The sequence below is a fragment of the Moschus berezovskii genome, chromosome 9 (assembly GCF_049115385.1).
Source record: "Moschus berezovskii isolate FMDL1 chromosome 9, NW_MosBer_1.0, whole genome shotgun sequence".
In the NCBI taxonomy this organism is placed as follows: Eukaryota; Metazoa; Chordata; class Mammalia; order Artiodactyla; family Moschidae; genus Moschus; species Moschus berezovskii.
Window position 1 is genome coordinate 82,179,895 of NC_142468.1, and position 18,345 is coordinate 82,198,239.

At 41.2% G+C, this 18,345-nt stretch overlaps 1 protein-coding gene across 5 annotated transcripts in view; it reads right to left on the reverse strand.

Annotated features, from left to right (window-relative positions):
- POC5 (POC5 centriolar protein) overlaps positions 1-16,834 on the reverse strand; it is a 33,263-nt gene extending 16,429 nt beyond the window's left edge. Inside the window, exons 1-8 of one of the 5 annotated variants that reach the window (XM_055436499.2) lie at positions 16,718-16,834; positions 16,181-16,347; positions 13,024-13,119; positions 7,694-7,748; positions 5,114-5,197; positions 4,494-4,702; positions 2,769-2,945; positions 1,056-1,160 (exon numbers count right to left, since the gene is read on the reverse strand). In XM_055436499.2, the coding sequence (XP_055292474.2) occupies positions 1,056-1,160; positions 2,769-2,945; positions 4,494-4,702; positions 5,114-5,197; positions 7,694-7,748; positions 13,024-13,107 (714 nt within the window). In that variant the 5' untranslated portion in view covers positions 13,108-13,119; positions 16,181-16,347; positions 16,718-16,834. The other 4 variants (XM_055436494.2, XM_055436496.2, XM_088839879.1 and 1 more) reach the window with 4 other exon arrangements.
- Positions 16,835-18,345: the final 1,511 nt, after the last annotated feature.

Consider the following 18,345-nt stretch of genomic DNA (forward strand, 5'->3'; position numbering starts at 1 on the left):
AAGAAGCATTTCCAATTTACAATTTTCTTAAAAAAACTTTTTATTCAAAAAGTGATGGCAACTTAAACTAACATTTGAATATAATATATTATCATTATGTCACCCAATAAATAACCTTCCAAATATGACTCAATTTTAAGTAGCCCTTTTAAATATGGTTAATGTAGATTTAATATAAAGGAAAGCACTAAGTAATCTTAAAGGAGAAATCGTACTCCGTGACAGTAACAGCCTTTTCCTTAAATATTACTCTCTTGGAACTAAATGCATAAAGATTACTCCATGACTCACATGATTATCATAAATAAAATATATATATGCGTATATATCTCCATCCCCTACATTCTTGAGTCCTTGTCTTCTTGTGGGATACATATATACTTTCATACTTTTCTACTTCTGATACAATAATCTATGATTCTCAATTTATATTTACACTGATATGCTTAATTAAAATAAATTAATTAAATTTATTTAATTAATAAATTAAAATTTAACATATTCACTTAATTAAAATAAAACATTCAAGTTTAAATTATATATAAACTAAGAACAATTTTTAAAAAGCTTTACGGACATACATTTTAAAAATTCTTATTGAGGCAAATTACACAACAAACATTTATGCAACTTTATAATGTATAAATATAGCACTGCCTCTTTAAAGATGATATATTCAGGCATTTTAGAAATAGACACAATATAGGAAGCATATGATATGCTAAAGATGATAAATTCATATAATTAAATCTGAGGTCAAATTTGTTAAAGGGGTTCCATCACCAGGACATCTGTAATTTAGGTATACTCCATATTTAATCTACCATGAAGCAGAAAATGTATATCAACAAGTCTACAAAATACATGCAAGTATTTTTTTCCCAAACCACACCAACATCAAGTTTAAGGTAAGAGTAACATTAAATTAATTCATTTTGACTTATTAAAAAACAAGTCTTTCTCTGACTTGAACAAGAGTTCTAATACGTGATTCTAAATGCTTCTGAGTTCAGAAGTTTAATAAGGATCAATCAGCTTTTGTTTTTCACACTTACATCCTGCCTCGATTTGACGTGGTTGATTCGCCAGTGGAAGAATGTTCTCATCAATTCTATCCTTTCCTTTTGCTTGCCTATGGCATGAGACAAGCTAGAAATCACCTGTAAACAGCAATGAGTAAAATGCTTTTTGTCATATATCAAAAAATACTAGAAAGAATACTTATGGATCATTACTGTATTCATCTAGGTAACCTCATTATCTTTAAAAAGACCAAAAAACTTCCCCATGTGAATACACTACTTATCAATGAAATGAAGGGGAACAAAAGAGGAAAGAAATCTTCATTATGTGTATCTTGGTAATAATCAATAAAATGTTTATGTATATGAAAATTAATATGATCACTGGCATTTAATTCAAGAAAAACCATCATACATTTGAGAGTTTTGCTACATATACAAAATGTTTTTATTCATTAGACTTGAGGGCAGAGACCAGTTTTCAAATATCTTTCTAGTTCCTAAGTACCTTTAATAGCTTGGATTAGAAGTTCCTCAATAACTGTTTAATGATTTTCTGGATGCAATGAACTCATAAAAGTAAATACTTAACAGTTACATTTTGATGTACTTTTTCAGTGATATTATTCCTGTTCTTTAAAAAAAACAAAGTCTATGAAGGCTTTTAAATCCTGAGATAATATTCTCTCTTATAAAGAACCGAATAACTGAAATATATATCTAAAATGGGCCCATTGAGAGATTTAGTAAATTAGACATATTTGCTGAGAGATATTTATTCTGATTCTTTAAATAATTTCCAAAAGTAGAAAAGGGCAGGAATTCTAAGATACTAGTAATATTCTATTAAGCTGTGTAGTGGCACATGGCTTGTTCACTTTGTTCTCGAAAACTAGATATGCATGTATAATCTTTTTGTGTGATACAAAAAAATTTGAAACAAAAAAATTTAATACAATATTTTAAAACTGTAGGACAGAGTTTTGAGGGTAATATAGAAAATTACTGACATTAGTATCATTGTTTCAAAAAAGCAAGTTATGTAAAATGACTGATTTTACACTACATCCTATGACACTCTCAAAAAATGTATTTAAAAAATAACCATAATCTTATCTAGCTCACTAAAAGAGTAAAGGCTGCATCCGCAGACAAGTAGCTGAGGTGTCTGCTGTTCTCTGAAAGCCACCATCCTCCTGGGGGAGCTATAGGTTTGCTGCCCATCTGCTTTGTTCAAGGTGCTGTCGGGAAACCCCAGAATAGCACAGACTTGAACTTTAAGAACTCTCAAGTTCTTTAAGAGGCTAACAGAAAGCAAAACAAACAGTGCTCTTGTGCTTATTAACATAATGAAGAAAGGACTTCATAAATGAATAAAGACATATCACAGATAGAACGTGGGATATCGGTACCCCTCCAAAAGGATGGTTTAAAATGTGCGTAATGCTGGATCCCTGACATTTTCTTTAGGGCAGTTAGGAAGAAAAGATTGGGAAGAAAAAAACAGTGTTCACACACTCAATATAGCACTCTTAGAGCACACTGAGGTGGTGGCCAAGATAAAATGACATGATCCTAGCACATTTAATATGAAGAATAAATCTTATTTCCATGCATGTACTTTCCACTAGTTTCTGAAATGATCTTCCCTTTGCATCTTGTACGATCTAAACACTCGGTTCCTGGCATTTATACCTAACAGACATTTACTGACTCTCACTTAAAAAGCAGTAGGAGAAAGAAGACCTCATCTTTTCTCCCAATGGAGGCCTCGTAGGTCTGCTGCAGCTCCTGCAAGCTGTTGACCTGGCTGCTGAGCTGTTTTAAATCTGCTGCATGCTTCTCTCTCTCCCTCTTCATCTCCATCCGGTGCCAGTCGATGAAGTTCAGTCTCCACTTGCTTAGTTCAGATATGATGTTTGTCTGAAAAATAAATCGCTTACAATTAAGTAGCTTGCTCCTTAAGGCTGCTTCATAAAATGACACTGAAATTCAGAAAAAAATAAAAAAACTCAAAACAAGCATTCAACACAAGAGCTATTAAAAAAAATCTACTAATAAAAATGTTTGCATGTTCAGCAAGCCACAGCTTTTCTTAGTTCACCCACCATACTAAGTACATACTTTTTTCTCCCATTTTAAGTTACTTTTATGAAATCTTGGATGGCATCACTGACTCAATGGACATGAGTTTGGGTAAACTCTGGGAGTTGGTGATGGACAGGGAGGCCTGGTGTGCTGTGGTACACGGGGTCGCAAAGAGTTGGACACGACTGAGCGACTGAACTGACCTGAAATGAACTGTCATTAAAATGTTTTAGGTCTCGTTCATTAATAAATAGGACAAATAAACTCAAGGACTTAAATATCCGATTTAAGGTGAATGAGAGAAAAAGGAAATGCAGGACCATGGCTGAGGTCAAGCTACTGCACTGGGATGGTATGTAGACAGAGATGAACAGTGGAAGCCATCAGAGTTGATGCCTTCTTCCTCCAAATCATTCATCACAATGGGCACCTTACAATGAATTGCTAAGACTGATCGCCTTTTACCCTACTGATGGGCATAAATAAAAAGACCAAATAATCACGTTGTCAGAAAGCAGCAGGGATAACAGTAGGGTTAACTGAACATGTGAGTCTTTAAACGGCTGGTGCTGTACTACCTCAGTGGACTCACACCAGGGTTAGAGGCGTGAAGCCTGTTCCATGGAGAAAAATTGTACTAAAAGATTACTTCTAGAATTTAAGGTTTCAAATACTGGAGAAATTATAGATGCCACAAAACTCTGATGACCATAATTTCTCCGTGTATGTGAATACTCAGTTTAGTTTTCTCAAACTATGTTTCAGAAAAAACTGTCATCTTCTCCACTATATTTTAAGCTGTAGAAAAACTGCCATTTCTGGAATACTTTGTTTTACTTAGGGATCACTAACATCACCAAAATAAAAATAAATTCTTATCAATTTATCAGTTACATCCTGTGGTTGCTATAAGTGGCTATAAAATGAATATATGTTGCTAAGATTGGATCTTATGCTTCATATAAAACAAGACAATTCCACTAGTCATAGGTATGATGTGGGAAAGGTTCAACAAGTGTCTCTCTCAGTCACACATAGGCTGAGCCATTCAAAATATTGAAGAAGTATTCAGGGGAATATGCAGAGCTGTTCCAGCAACTATTTAAAACTGTGCTATTCCAAATATGGCTTCTGAACCGTCACCTGGGAGCTTGTTAGCAGTGCTCCATCTTGAACCAGGACTGACTAAGAAGTTGCAGTTTGTCAGAATCCCCAGGTGATTCATATGGATAGTAACGATTGAGAAGCAGAGATTTACAACACTGGACTGACCTTTGGCAACTACAGTTTGTTTCGTTTTGAACTTTTTAATTCAAAGAAACGAAGAATAAACAGTTGGACTCGAGCAAAACTGCTACATTACCTATTAAACAACTGTAATACCTTAAGACCTGAACTCCAGAGATCAAGCACATTTTCCATCTTTTGAAGGTTTTCATCAGAAATAAGAAAATCAGTCACAATTATTTCATGGGCATCGACAGGACTGGAATTAGACCCTGGTGAAGAAGAGTCAACTAAAAGATTTGAGCTGAAAAAATCCATGACCGGGTGAGGCGGCTTCCTTGGGGATGCTGCTGCTGGTGATGACCCTAGAAGAAAAGAAAAGTTGGAGTAATCTAGGCTGCGCTCTAATCCAGCAGTTTTAAGAAAAAAATGCCACATATTATAATGCATTAAATCTGTCTTAAGTGTACTGAGCATCTTATACAATTATTTTTAAAAGTACTACTTAAATTATCCCTGCTGCTACTGCTGCTAAGTCACTTCAGTCGTGTCCGACTCTGTGTGACCCCATAGACGGAAGCCCACCAGGCTCCCCCGTCCCTGGGATTCTCCAGGCAAGAACACTGGAGTGGGTTGCCATTTCCTTCTCCCTAGTAGCGTTTAAAAATCCTTGCAGTAAGTAATATGCTGAAATTATTCCCCTCACTACCTGGGTAATATTCACCAAAGCACAAAATGTTGCATATTAACAAAAACAAGCTAAGGAGAAGTCCTACCATCTGTCTTTGAATGGCCTGAAGTATGTAAATCACATCCTTTTCCAACTTCCATCCTTGCTTCTCTCACTGCAGGGCTATTTCCTGATGAAAAGAAAGAGGTTTTTCTTGTAATTAAACCTAATCAGTCTTACATAAAATACCTGATCACACATACCTAATTGAAGAAGTTGGCTGTGCATAAGCAAGATTTTAGAACAAGGAAAATACAGTAGGCTAGGGACAGGAACACTAAGCCAAAGAAGAAGAAGGAAGGAAAAACTGTGAGACTTGAAAAAGTCTTACTGCAATATTAATAAATTTAATTCACCCAACAAACATGGATGAAAAAGAATTCAGTTTAATAGTGGCATTCAGTTCATACTGATAAAGTATAAGGGTCATGTCCTACAACACTGGACATTTCTAGGGTCTGCTGCTTTTCACTAGCTCTACTAAAACTTAAGCAACACTGGTTCCCTCCAAATAGGGACTTCTTTACTTCTACCTCAGAAACCTTTAGTCAATATATGGCAAAAAGGAAACTGGAAAAGAACCTCACAAGGATGGCTTTGTCAGAGGCTTAGATACTTTGCCAGCTTCAACGCAACCTTCTTTACACCAAGCAATGGCAATACCAAGTGTAGAGAGAGCAGGGTGATAAATTTATGAAGTTCACTCTAACTAAGTCTATGTATGAGTAAGAATGTCTAACTTCACTGAATTTATGCATTTCAATCTCAGATACTTTTTGGAAAGGGCAGGGCATAAACAAATACTATCACTGTTGTTGTTCAGTCACTCAGTCCTGTCCAACTCTTTGCGACCTCATGCACTGCAGCACACCAGGCTTCCCTGTCCTTCACCATCTCCCTGAGTTTGCTCAAACTCATGTCCATTGAGTCAGTGATGCCATCCAACCATCTCATCCTCTGTCACCCCCTTTCCTCCTGCCTTCAATCTTTGTCAGCATCAGGGTCTTTTCTAATGAGTCGGCTCTTCACATCAGGTGGCCAAAGTACTGGAGCTTCAGTTTCGGCATCAGTCCTTCTAATGAATATTCAGGATTGATTTCTTTTAGGATTCACTGGTTTGGTCCCCTTGGAAGTCCAAGGGACTCTCAAGAGTCTTCTCCAACACCACAGTTTAAAAGCATCAATGTTTTGGCATTCAGCTTTCTTTATAGTCCAACTCTTACATCCATCATGACTACTAGAAAAACCATAGCTTTGACTATATTGTACATGCTAGAAAAGACCAGCATTCTTAGGTCCCAAAGACTCAGTCATGTCCGACTCTTTGCAACCCCATTGCAGCCTGCAAGGGTCCTCTGTCCATGGGATTTTTCAAGCAAGAAAACGGGAGTGGGTTGCCATTCCCTCCTCCAGGGGATTTCTCGAACCAGGGATTGAACTCATGTCTCCTGCATGGGCAGGCGAATTCTGCTACCACTGAGGCACCTGGAAAGCCCCAAGTGACTGCTGTAGGAAACTATTTGGGTTTGCTCAGTAGAAAGTGCATGTAATTAAAACATGGTCAAGATCACTCATAGAGAATGAATAAATCCAAGGGTCATTATCTCTTGAAGATCAACAAAATTTGGGCAGAAACTGTTCAGTGCTCGTATGTTTCAGTGTTAGAAGAAATACGTATGTTTTGAGGTCCTGGTCCTGTGTGTTGATCTGGTGCTGTAGGCTGAGAAGCAATGAAACTCCACGTCCAAGGAGGGAGAGGAACGACAAAACACCAGGGCTGTGGCCCCTGCGGCGCCCGAGAGTCTGCGGCTGAGCTGGCTGTGCTGTGTGCTTGGAGGAGGGTCTTTGGGGTTTACCTACTGCTAATAACTGCCCATTAGCAGGGCCGACTGAAGGGTGGTCTGTGCCCCTTGAAAGAACACTCATTCTGAGTGAGCTGTTCGGGATCTTGTATTGAATAAGGAACAGATAAAAAAGGAGCTTCATCCTCCTTTCTCCACCCTTCACTCTCTCATCTATCAATACACGTCCTGGTTTGCATTAGTTCTCAGTTCTGTCAGTAACACAGTTCCCAGGTGGGTTCGTCTTCGTGGTGACAATCCAGACTGTCCTCCAGGCCCAGATAAATCCTGCTGACAAAGTCCGAGCACGTGGTCATGAACTTAAGGGGTTCTGAGGGCTATCTACGGACTATCTCTAATTTGGGGGCTTGGGCATTTCATTTCCAATGTTTCTCGGCATGAAACCATTCTGTTGAAAGAGATGCAACACACTACACTAACAGACATGTAATTGCTACAGTGTTTGCTTTAATTTTATGATTTTTCATAAAATAGTCCAACGAAGTTCAAATAAAAATTCAACTGTCATATAAGAGCCAAGAAAAACATATTAAAATGTAAACTCTCCCCCAGATGACAGACATACACTGTCGATTGAGAAGAAGCACTAGAGAAGTATTTTTACTATCATAAGTCAACAGAATTAAAAAGCTCAGTAACATCTTAAATTAAGGGACATCTCAAAAAATATACAAAACCTGGATTTTGTAGAATATCATCAATTATAGTAGGAATTTTAATATCTGGTACTGCTTCTCCCTTTGAATGAGACGGCTGTGAAGTACCTGCTTCAATATTTGCAGTCACTATAGCGTAACGAAGCAGTTCTTCATACTCTTCCTATGAAAAGCCAACAAAAAGTAACGCATTATATCCCTGTCACAATGGACACTCTGGTAAAGGAATGGTCACAAAGATGTTCTCTACTTCAGTTTCCAAAACAGTATGCCCAAACAACAGAAAGAAATGTGTACTTGGGATTTATGTTTTTCATTCATCATTTACTTACTCTCTTGCAGTAAGTGAAATTTCTTAAAAACAAGAAAGAAATTCAACAAATAGCCTACCCCAATTTCTTGTGGTGATAATGCTTTAGTACCCACATTCCTTCAGCATGTCAATTTAAAGCAGTGACACAAAGATTACCTGGGGCGCTTTCCTGAAGTCTATCAGCATCTACAACACAGAAGAACCTTCTCTCAACTGGTAACAGTTTGCAGGGGAGAAAAAGACCCAGTCATGCCTGTTTGGAATTTAGTTCCATGATGCTGCTCCCAAAGACTCTACAGTGGGAAGGTCTAGGGATGAAAAGTAGTTTTGGCTCTTGTTGCCTCCTGCCCCACCCAATTCTACAACCACCCTGAGTCTCTTTTCATATATAACCATGGGAAGAGTGTAAGAGAAATACTGGAAGACAAAGAACAATAAAGTGAAAAAGAGAACACGAATGCCAACCTGTTCAATTCTACCTGCTGGCAACATCACGGCACATGAGAAAAGAAGATTAAAGAGTGGCAGGTCACCAAGGGGAAGCATTACAGGAATATTCCTCAAGGTTAAAAAAAAAAAAAGGAATTTCCTGATACAGATAGACAGATATTTGTTTAGTCAAATCAAAAAAATTCTATCAGTACTAGAACTTAGTCTCTGTTCAAAAGGGGCTGGTCAGAGGTAATATATATTCCTATTAAGGACTTCTAAGAGTCTTTTTTTAAAACTAATTTATTTATTCTGGCCGTGTTGGGTCTTAGGTGTGGCATGCAGGATTTTTAGTTGCACATGCAGCTAGCTAAAGTCCCTCTAAAAGTCTTATGGCACAGACCTAGAGAACATCTTTTCATTAAGAATTGGGAGAAGGTTTAAAACCATATGAAGTGTCTTACTCTAAACTATTATTTAATATTAATTTTTCTCCATAAAATGTTCAGATACAGAAAATTCCATCATCATTTCATTAGTCATAAGTGTCTTATTATTTGATTCACTATCCGAATGAAGAGCTAACTGGTGCTCCAAATTACCTCCTTGAAATGTCACAGTAAATACGTGCTGAATTGAATTAACAGAGATTGTCTAAATCAAAGAAAGAGCCCTACCTTTAATAAGAACATTATGATACAGTATAGGTGTTTGATAAGTGCTCTTAATAAGCAGGCTTTTGTGATTAACGAAGGTCGACTTTAACTAGGGTAGTCCAAGAAGGCTTCTTCTAGAGAGTTATGTGAGGTGAACCATAAAGGATGAGAATGAGACAGCCAAGCAATTACCTAAAGGAAGCACATTCCAGGCAGAGGGAACAGCAAGTGCAAAGCCATGCAGCAGAATAAAGTCCGGTCTGGGCCACAGCAGTGAAAGTCCCAAATGCTAACCGCTAGACCACCAGGGACGGAGAAGGCAATGGCAAGCCACTCCGGTACTCTTGCCTGGAGAATCACATGGACGGAGGAGCCTGGTGGGCTGCAGTCCATGGGGTCGCTACCAGTCGGACACGACTGACTTCACTTTCACTTTTCACTTTCACACATTGGAGAAGGAAATGGCAACCCACTCCAGTGTTCTTGCCTGGAGAATCCCAGGGACAGCGGAGCCTGGTCGGCTGCCCTCTATGGGGTCGCACAGAGTCGGACACGACTGAAGCGACTTAGCAGCAGCAGCAGCAGCAGCAGCAGCAGCATAGGTGTTTGAAAATTAGCAATCCGTATTGGTTCCCTATGGGTTTCTGTGAGTAAGAATATTTAACAAAACACACCCAAGTATTTTGCTATCAGTTAACTTTTTAGAATCTACTTCCTCTGGAGGCAATAACAACTGATAGCCACATCAACTCTGCTCAGTTAGGTTATTACCACAGGAATAAACTACCTCAAGGAATGGAGGGGAAGGGACAGTCAACGACTTTAACCTGTGGCTTCCCTAGTTTGACCTCAGAAAAGGGAGAAAGACCCAAACACATATTTCTAAGTTCCCACAACAGTCAGTATGAGTTAAAGGGGATGTAAATACGTATACATTAATAGTGTTCAGTATACGTATATATTTTAACTTACTTTAAGGAAAAAAAATGGAAAAACTAGTTATTTAAACAATTATTTACATTTCATATATGCAGACACAGGCCAAATGGGTTATTTTTTAGTTTAGGATAAAAATAAATAATATCATCTTTCTTTTTGGTACCTTTTTGTAAAATTGGAGTATATTTTTATGTATTTATTTTTAATTGAAGGTTAATAGCTTTACAGTATCGTGTTGGTTTCTGCCAAACATCAACAGGAGTAAGCCACAGATTTACCCATGTCCCCTTCCTCATAAACCTCCTTCCCACCTGCCTCCACCTCTCCAAGTGGTTACAGAGTCCAGTTTGAGCTCCTGAGTCATACAGCAAACTCCCATTTGTCTGTTTCACATGCGGTAACATACATTTCCATGTTACTCTTTCATCCAACCCACCCTCCCTTCCTCCCCTCCCCAACCCCATGTCCCTAAGTCTGCTCTCTCTGTCCGTGCCTAAAATTGAAGTACCATTGCTTGACGATGCTGTGATCATTTCTGCTGTACAGATACAGGGGTCAGCCACAGGTGTGCATATATCCCCTCCCTCTGGAGCCTCCCTCCCACCCCACGCCTCTATTCCACACCTCAGCTCATCACAGAGTACTGAGCTGAGCTTAGTAACATCTTCTTAACTGTCAAAGATCACCTGCCTTAAGGTAAAAAAGAATCCTAAAGTCATGACCAAAACTTGTAATTCTGCCTCCCCTCTCAATCGCTGGACTGATGTGACCCTATAACAGAGTTGAACCCGTGCACACCAAGTGTGGTCAGGGCAACTGGCTGACACTTTGGAGCTGTGATCAGAGGAAATGATAAGTGAATAGTGCTATGGATGCTGCCCAGCCTTCAGCATTTATCATCAACGGTCTTATGAAGCATCCACATGTTGGAAACAGTAATAAAAATGCCCTTAAGGGGAATACTGATTTACCAGGGGCTTTTGTACTAAATGTCTGGTGTTAAATATTTACTATATATGTCAAAGTATATAGTTACTTTATGTTATTTTAAACATTATTTTTGGCATTTATATTTTTAAATGTTTCCAGTAATGGAATATGGGCAGGTTTCAACTGTTGTCAAGGACCAGTAGGGTCATAAGTTGAGGGCTACTAAAAACAGAATCTCAGTCAGGGTGGCATTCTAAGCACGGGTAACGAATAACGTAAAATGATTTCTGGCATGTCTAGAAGATTCTTCCCCCTCCATCTCTTAAAATTCTACTCTAGAGATTTCTTTTGACATAAAGCTTTGTTTCTTGACAAAAATGACAACACAACATCTTACAAGGTGTTCATATTATAAGATCTTATAAGGGTTCTGGACCCAACAATTACAAAGTGTGATTTGTAAGCAATTCTCCGACACCACTTGGGTGTCTCAATTCTGACGCTTTCCAGCAGAGCTGGCGTCAGATTCCGCAGGTTGAAGGTTGGTCCCCATGGCTGCCCTCCCCGCCCCACACTTCAGATGCCAGTCCAAGGCCAGGCTATCACTCGTGCTTCAGACCAACCAGCTGTGGACCAGAGGTTTCAAAGACCCCCTCCGTGGGTTAGCCTGATTTGCTAGCGGGTTCACAGAACTCAGAAAAACATAATGCTAGATCACCAGTTTATTATAAAAGGCTGTACTCCAGGAACGGCCAGAGGGAACGGATATACAGGGCAAGGGACGGGGAAGGGGCGTGGCGCTTCCATGCCTCTCCCGACAAGCCAGTCACGCTGCACTTCCATGTGTTCTCCAACGGGAAGTTCCCCAAACCCAGTCCTTCTGGGTTTTTATGGGGCTTTATTAAATAGGCACAATTGATTAAATGAATGACCACTGGTGACTGATTCAACTTCCAGGCCCTCTCCCCTCCCTCAAGGTGGGGGAGTGTGTGTGACGGAAAGTTCCAACCAGCTAATCACGTGGTTGGCTTTCTCCTAGCAACCGGTCTTCATTTCATCCTTGGGTGAAGTTCAAAGTCACGTCATCAACGTAACAAAAGATACCTTCATTTCCTCACTAGTTAGGAAATTCCAGTATTTTTAGGAGCTCTGTGCCAGAAATGGGATGAAGACCAAATATTTTAATTTTAAATCACAGTGTCACTGGTATGCCTAAGTTAAACCGGTCTCTTTCGAACAAGCTGGAAGACAGAACAGATGAAGGATGCAGGAAAGCACTGCCACCTAAGCAGAAAGCACGGAATGGGAGAGGTGCCATCCTACGGGAGGCAAGGACGAAACATCCACGTCACGGTTCCAGACCGTTGTCACCCTAGGAAAATCTCACGGATACTTTCCAACAGCTTCCCAATTCCTAAACCTGTAATCTCAACTACAGGAACACACTTGTTTCATAAACTATTTCCCTAAAGCCTCTGTCATCTTCTACGTTGTCAACAGCCACTTACTCTACTTAGGCATAAACATACTATTCAACGTTTCCCTTCTTAAGAGGGAGAAAACCCAAGATACACCATATCAGTATTCGCTCATTTAAAATCTACTCTAGAAATCTTAATCCATATTTTTGATGATAAAACAGTTCATATAAAAGCCACACCTTGCATAGTCGGTGTACCGGTCACTGCCCAGGTCCTGGGCACCAGGGGGTGCTCAATGGTGCGGCAACAGGGGCCAAAACCCAGAGTGGAATCCTGGGGAGTCTGGGGCCCCAGAACTCTGGCTGGTCTCCACATCAGACTGATTTGCATTAAAGTGAAAGCAACGTTCATGAGAGAGAGCTACAAAGAGAAAACTTCAACAAGAAAGTGCTTCTTCAGATTTTCAGCTTCTCCTCTCACTGGATTGTTTGGAGCTTTGGTACAGAGAATGCTAGAAGAGTTCATGATTATTTTCTGAAAGGTTAATTAAAACAATGCAAGGTATTTTTCCAAGTGTGTAAAGTAATTCCCAACATTTGATATTATTATAATTTTACACACATTATAAACATATTATACTTATAAATGTAAATGGCATGAATGAATGAGAAATGTATTCCAAGTTTTTCCTCATACTGTCATGTACTTGAAATATGTTAAGTCATAGTAAATTTAGACATGTCTTCCTACCTGAAGATCTGAGGAGACAGAACTGCCTCGGTCGGAGTCTTTTTGCAAAACTGGAGGTGAGCATATCTCCCCGTCTGATGACATTCTGTATCAATACTATAAAACAGTAAAAGCTAACTTTAGTTTATTTTTTTGCAATATTTAAACTAAAATAAAATGCTTTCTAAATGTGAGTGAGTGTGTCTGTGTGTGTATTGTGTGTAATAACATCCTATCCTGGAAACAATAATCATTCAACATGTTAAAATCATTCAACATATTGAACACCCACAGACAAAAATCACTGGGTAAGAAAAAAAATACTCAGCTCCCAAACAGGGAGCTTATGATGTGGTCAAGGAGATAAGGTAAATACATGAAAAGACTAAAGGAAAGTGGAAGCTCCTCAGAAACAGCCACAGTGGGGGCTGTGGAGCATCAGAGTGTGACTGCTGTTCAACAATGCATGAGCACCTGGATGCTGTGTCTACTCCCATGAGACCCTGAACCCAGAGAGAGTGAACGATTTGTGGAAACTCTCTGCTTGGGGAACTGACCTTTTGGGAATACTCCTTTAAGAAAAGCAAGATTATACAGAACAGCAAATTCTAATACCATGCAAAGAAACACTGTTTAAGATCTTAACCAAAAAATAAGTAACAATAAAATCACTTTTAGTGACAAGTACATAAATTACTTAAAAGGCAAATAGTGACTATTCAAAATGATCTGAATACCAGTTATACGTAAGACTTGGCGAGAAAGGTAAGATGAAAAAGTCCTTGTCCTCAAGGACTTTGCAATCTACCAGAAGGGCGAGACATGCGTATACTAGTAATTACTTTTGAAAAAAGTGCTGTTAGATCCTAAACCAACAGAGGCACAAAGTAGGAAGGTTGGAGTAGCCTTGTTCATGGGGTAGGATGGGTGTAAAGAAATGGGAACAGCCGACTGGGGTGTGGAGACCTGAAAGACAGATAAGAGTCAAGGATATGTGAGGCAACAGTGCAGCATAAGCAAAGACAAAGAGATGTAGACACATATGCCAGGAACTGCAAGTATTTTGTGAGGCTGGAGCAAAGGGCAGAGACCAGGGTTTGGCTAAGGATGAAACAGGCAAGGTGAGGAGCTGCCAGATCATGGAAGATCACAATTACATCACGTTAAAAAGTTTTGTCTTTTTTCTAAGAGAAGTTATTAAAATCTTAATTAAACAAGTGATAACATGATCAGGCTTGTCTTTTAGAAAGATCACTCTGGCAACCTTCAGGATGGATTTGAGAGGTGGGATACTAAAGAGACTGACAGCCAACTGTAGTAGTCCAAGACATATATGTTGCTTCTGGCAGTAACTGAGGAGATAAATGGGGTCAGAGGTATGACTGCAAGTTGCGTCGTGGCAGTGGAAATTCAAGACTGTGATCAATAATCGGTTAAGGGGTTAAGGGGAAGAATTGCTGGTCTGGCCCAGATTTCTGGCTGGCAACGATGGATAGTAGTGATACTCCCCAAGGCAAGGAATACAGGAAGATGAGTAGGCTGGGGGAAGGGTAATATCTCATTATCATACTTCCTGGGGCAAGGTGACTCTAAGGCACTCAAGTGAGGCTGCAGGTATGCAGTATCTGGCCACATCAGTTATTGGATGCACAACTCCAAGTACTGCCATTCACAATGGCTACAAGGTGAAAGGTGCTTCTTGGAGTTAAGCAAAGTGGGAGCCCTGCACTGGAGGTAAAGGTTTGGAAATTCATTTCGAGGAATCAGCATAATGGGAACTGCTGATAGAAGGGAGAGGTTAAGATCACCTAGGAAAAGAAGTGTGAGTTCTTATTCTGAGGTCCCTAGACCCAAACCATGTGCAGTATTTTTGGCGCATGCATATTTTTCTAGGAAGAGGCTCCTCATCTTCCAGTATGTGTCCAGAGGGTACTAAAGCCTTAGTAAAGTTAAGGACCACTACTGCAGCTGGGATGGGCTTCCCTTGTGGCTCACTCGGGAAAGAATCCACCTGAAATGCAGAAGACCTTGGTTCAATCCCTGAGTCGGGAAGATGCCTGGAGAAGGAAATGGCAACCCACTCCAGTATTCTTGTCTGGAAAATTCCATGGACAGAGGAGCCTGGCAGGCTACAGTCCATGGGGTCGCAAGAGTGGGACATGACTTAGTGATTATGCCACCACCACTGTAACAAGAGCAGAGTTAAAATCAGAACTGCTAATATTTAAAGGGTAAGTGAAGAGGAACCAAAAATGATGGAAAAGGAAGTCAGAACAGTAGAACACTGAGACCAGCATCACAAAAACTTCCAGGAGGGAATGGTCAGAGACAGATGCCAAAGGAAGATGAGAATCTGACAGAATCCCTTGAGTTTGGTAATCAGAAGTTGCTGGGGCATTTGCCTGAACAATTTCAGTGGAAGGTAGAACAAGTCTTAATCAAGTAGGCTGAAAATTACCAGATGAAGAAACTGAAGGAGAAAGGGCAGATCCAGGTAGAAGTGCAGTATTAGAATGGAAACACAGATTGAAGCTGGACTACAGAAAGGAAATTTTAACTGTATTCAATGAGCATTACTGTGTAGGCACAAGATAAGTAAACTAAATCTCAGCATGAGTGACTTCAGTTAAGCCAATTAGGGAGGATAAAATAAGCACATGCATCTGCAGTAAGGAAGGTTGCTTTAAGGAACTCAAATCCACCATTGTGGTAACTGTGTCCTTTCTATTTCCATTCATGTCTTCCTTTAGATGTGTCTGAAGACTGGTAATAAGGGGGGCTGGGACTGGGAGTACTGGTAACAAGGGGGCTGGGATTGCGGGTACACAAATAAGCTGAAAAACATGGTCACACCTCAAAAAGAGTTTCTTAATATATATACTGCAGACGCAAAACAAATAGTGTACTTTTAGAAAATATGCTATAAATCTTCCATCTGCCCTGCTTTGATGACATCCAAGTATGACAATTTATCTAAAACCCTACAACAGTAGCATTTCCTTATTGTTTCTAGTTCTGAGACAAAGGAGAAAAATGAAACTTGCTGATGGAAAGCAGATGCACATCAGATAATCAAATTTTCAGAATTCTCTAACCCAAGAGCTCAGAAATCACGAGATAAAAAGTTCTGAGCGCTTGTCTATGGGCCAAAGAAGTCAAATTAGATCTTGGTAATTACCTGGCTGTTACGGGAAGAGGGGTCCAGGAATTCAAATTAATCCCCAAGAGGCACTGGAAGAGTGAATTAACGTGCGAGCTGGCAGCTGAGCGACGGTCCTGCGGCCTTGACCTGTCCTAAGCGCAGGCAAGGAGAGGGGGTGCGCCAGCCCCTCCCCACGCCACGGACTGCAGGCAGAGGAAAAGACAGCTGCGAGCAAGCACAGGGCTACAAGTTCTCTTACCCCTGTGTCACATCAAACTGTTGCTTAAAAACAACGAAGGGTCACACACGGTCATTTTACCCCATACGTCTTAAATGACCCGAACCTACAGCTGCAATACCGTTATTACACTTCAGGCAACTTTCCTTCCTGCCCTCTCTTCCCCGACGCCGAGGAGGGGAAGCCTCTCGGTGTTGGCGTCCCGCAGAGCCGCTCAAGGGCCCTGCTTTCCGGAAGACGCCCCCAACCCCGTCGCGTCCGATCCCCAGGGGCTGCAACCCCGGCCGAGGCTATTTAAATCCCACTCCAGAGCCTCCGCCAGGGGCGCCGCTTACCCACCGCCGAGGCTCTCTGCAAACCCCAGCTCCTCCCTCCGCGTCTTCTCCCCGAGCCGCCGCTGCAACAGCAGCGAGTCCAGCAGCTGCCCCGGCAGCAACCTGACAGTTTCAAACTGCAGAGAGGAAGTAAAGACGGCCCCGGGCATTGGCCGCGAGCTCCAGCAACCTGCCGCCTGATTGGTCCGCGCTTCGGGGGCGGGGCTCCGGGCGGGGAAGGGCGAAGCCGGAACGAAGTCGCTTCGGGAGAGCCGCAGCCCGGCTACGGCTGGTCGGAGAGGGCGGAGTCTTAGGCAGCTCCGCCCCGCGCTCGGAAGCCCGGGGTCTGCGCCGTTCTGGCCTGCGGGTTACCGGGCAACCCTGAGAGCCGATTTGGTTAGACTGCCAGGCAGGGCTGAAGTCAGCCAGGGCGGAATTCTGTCGTCTTTTCGACCATGACCATGGTCTGTGCGTGGGGTCCTCAGGCATATGAATTGTCTCCTTCCTCGGGTGCCCCACGACGGAGTCACTACCCCCGCCACCTGCTGATTCCTTCAGTCTTGGGCAAGACTGAATTTTTAACAAATTCCAACAGTGATTATGATTGCAGGGGTCTGCGGACTACACTTGACGAAACTGCTAGACTCAGTTCAGTTCAGTTCAGTCGCTCAGTCGTGTCAGACTCTCCGCGACCCCATGAATCACAGCACGCCAGGCTTCCCTGTCCATCACCAACTCCCGGAGTTCACTCAAACTCATGTCCACAGAGTCGGTGATGCCATCCAGCCATCTCATTCTCTGTCGTCTCCTTCTCCTCCCGCCCCCAATGCCTCCCAGCATCAGAGTCTTTTCCAGTGAGTCAACTCTTCGCATGAGGTGCCCAAAGTATTGGAGCTTCAGCTTTAGCATCAGTCTTTCCAATGGTAGACTAGGTTATATTGATAACTTCAAACGTGTCAGATTGCAAAGCAAGCCCTTCTGGCGAAGCGAGTGTTGCCCTTAGAGTCATTGTTAAATATATCCTGGTTGTATCACCTACTTACTGTCACCTTGGTTAATACTATCCACATATAGGGTTGTAGGGGGATTAAATGACTTACTGTATTTAAAATAAGGTGACAATATACAACCTTGACGTACACCTTTTCCTATTTGGAACCAGTCTGTTGTTCCATGTCCAGTTCTAACTGTTGCTTCCTGACCTGCATACAGGTTTCTAAGAGGCAGGTCGGGTGGTCTGGGATTCCCATCTCTTTCAGAATGTTCCACAGTTTATTGTGATCCACACAGTCAAAGGCTTTGGCATAGTCAATGAAGCAGAAATAGATGTTTTTCTGAAACTCTCTTGCTTTCTCCATGATCCAGCGGATGTTGGCAATTTGATCTCTGGTGCCTCTGCCTTTTCTAAAACCTGCTTGAACATCTGGGATGTTGCTTATTTAACTTATATGCAGAGTACATCATGAGGAACGCTGGGCTGGAAGAAGCACAAGCTGGCATCAAGATTGCTGGGAGAAATATCAATAACCTCAGATATGCAGATGACACTACCCTTATGGCAGAAAGTGAAGAGGAACTCAAAAGCCTCTTGATGAAAGTGAAAGAGGAGAGTGAAAAGGTTGGTTTGAAGCTCAACATTCAGAAAACAA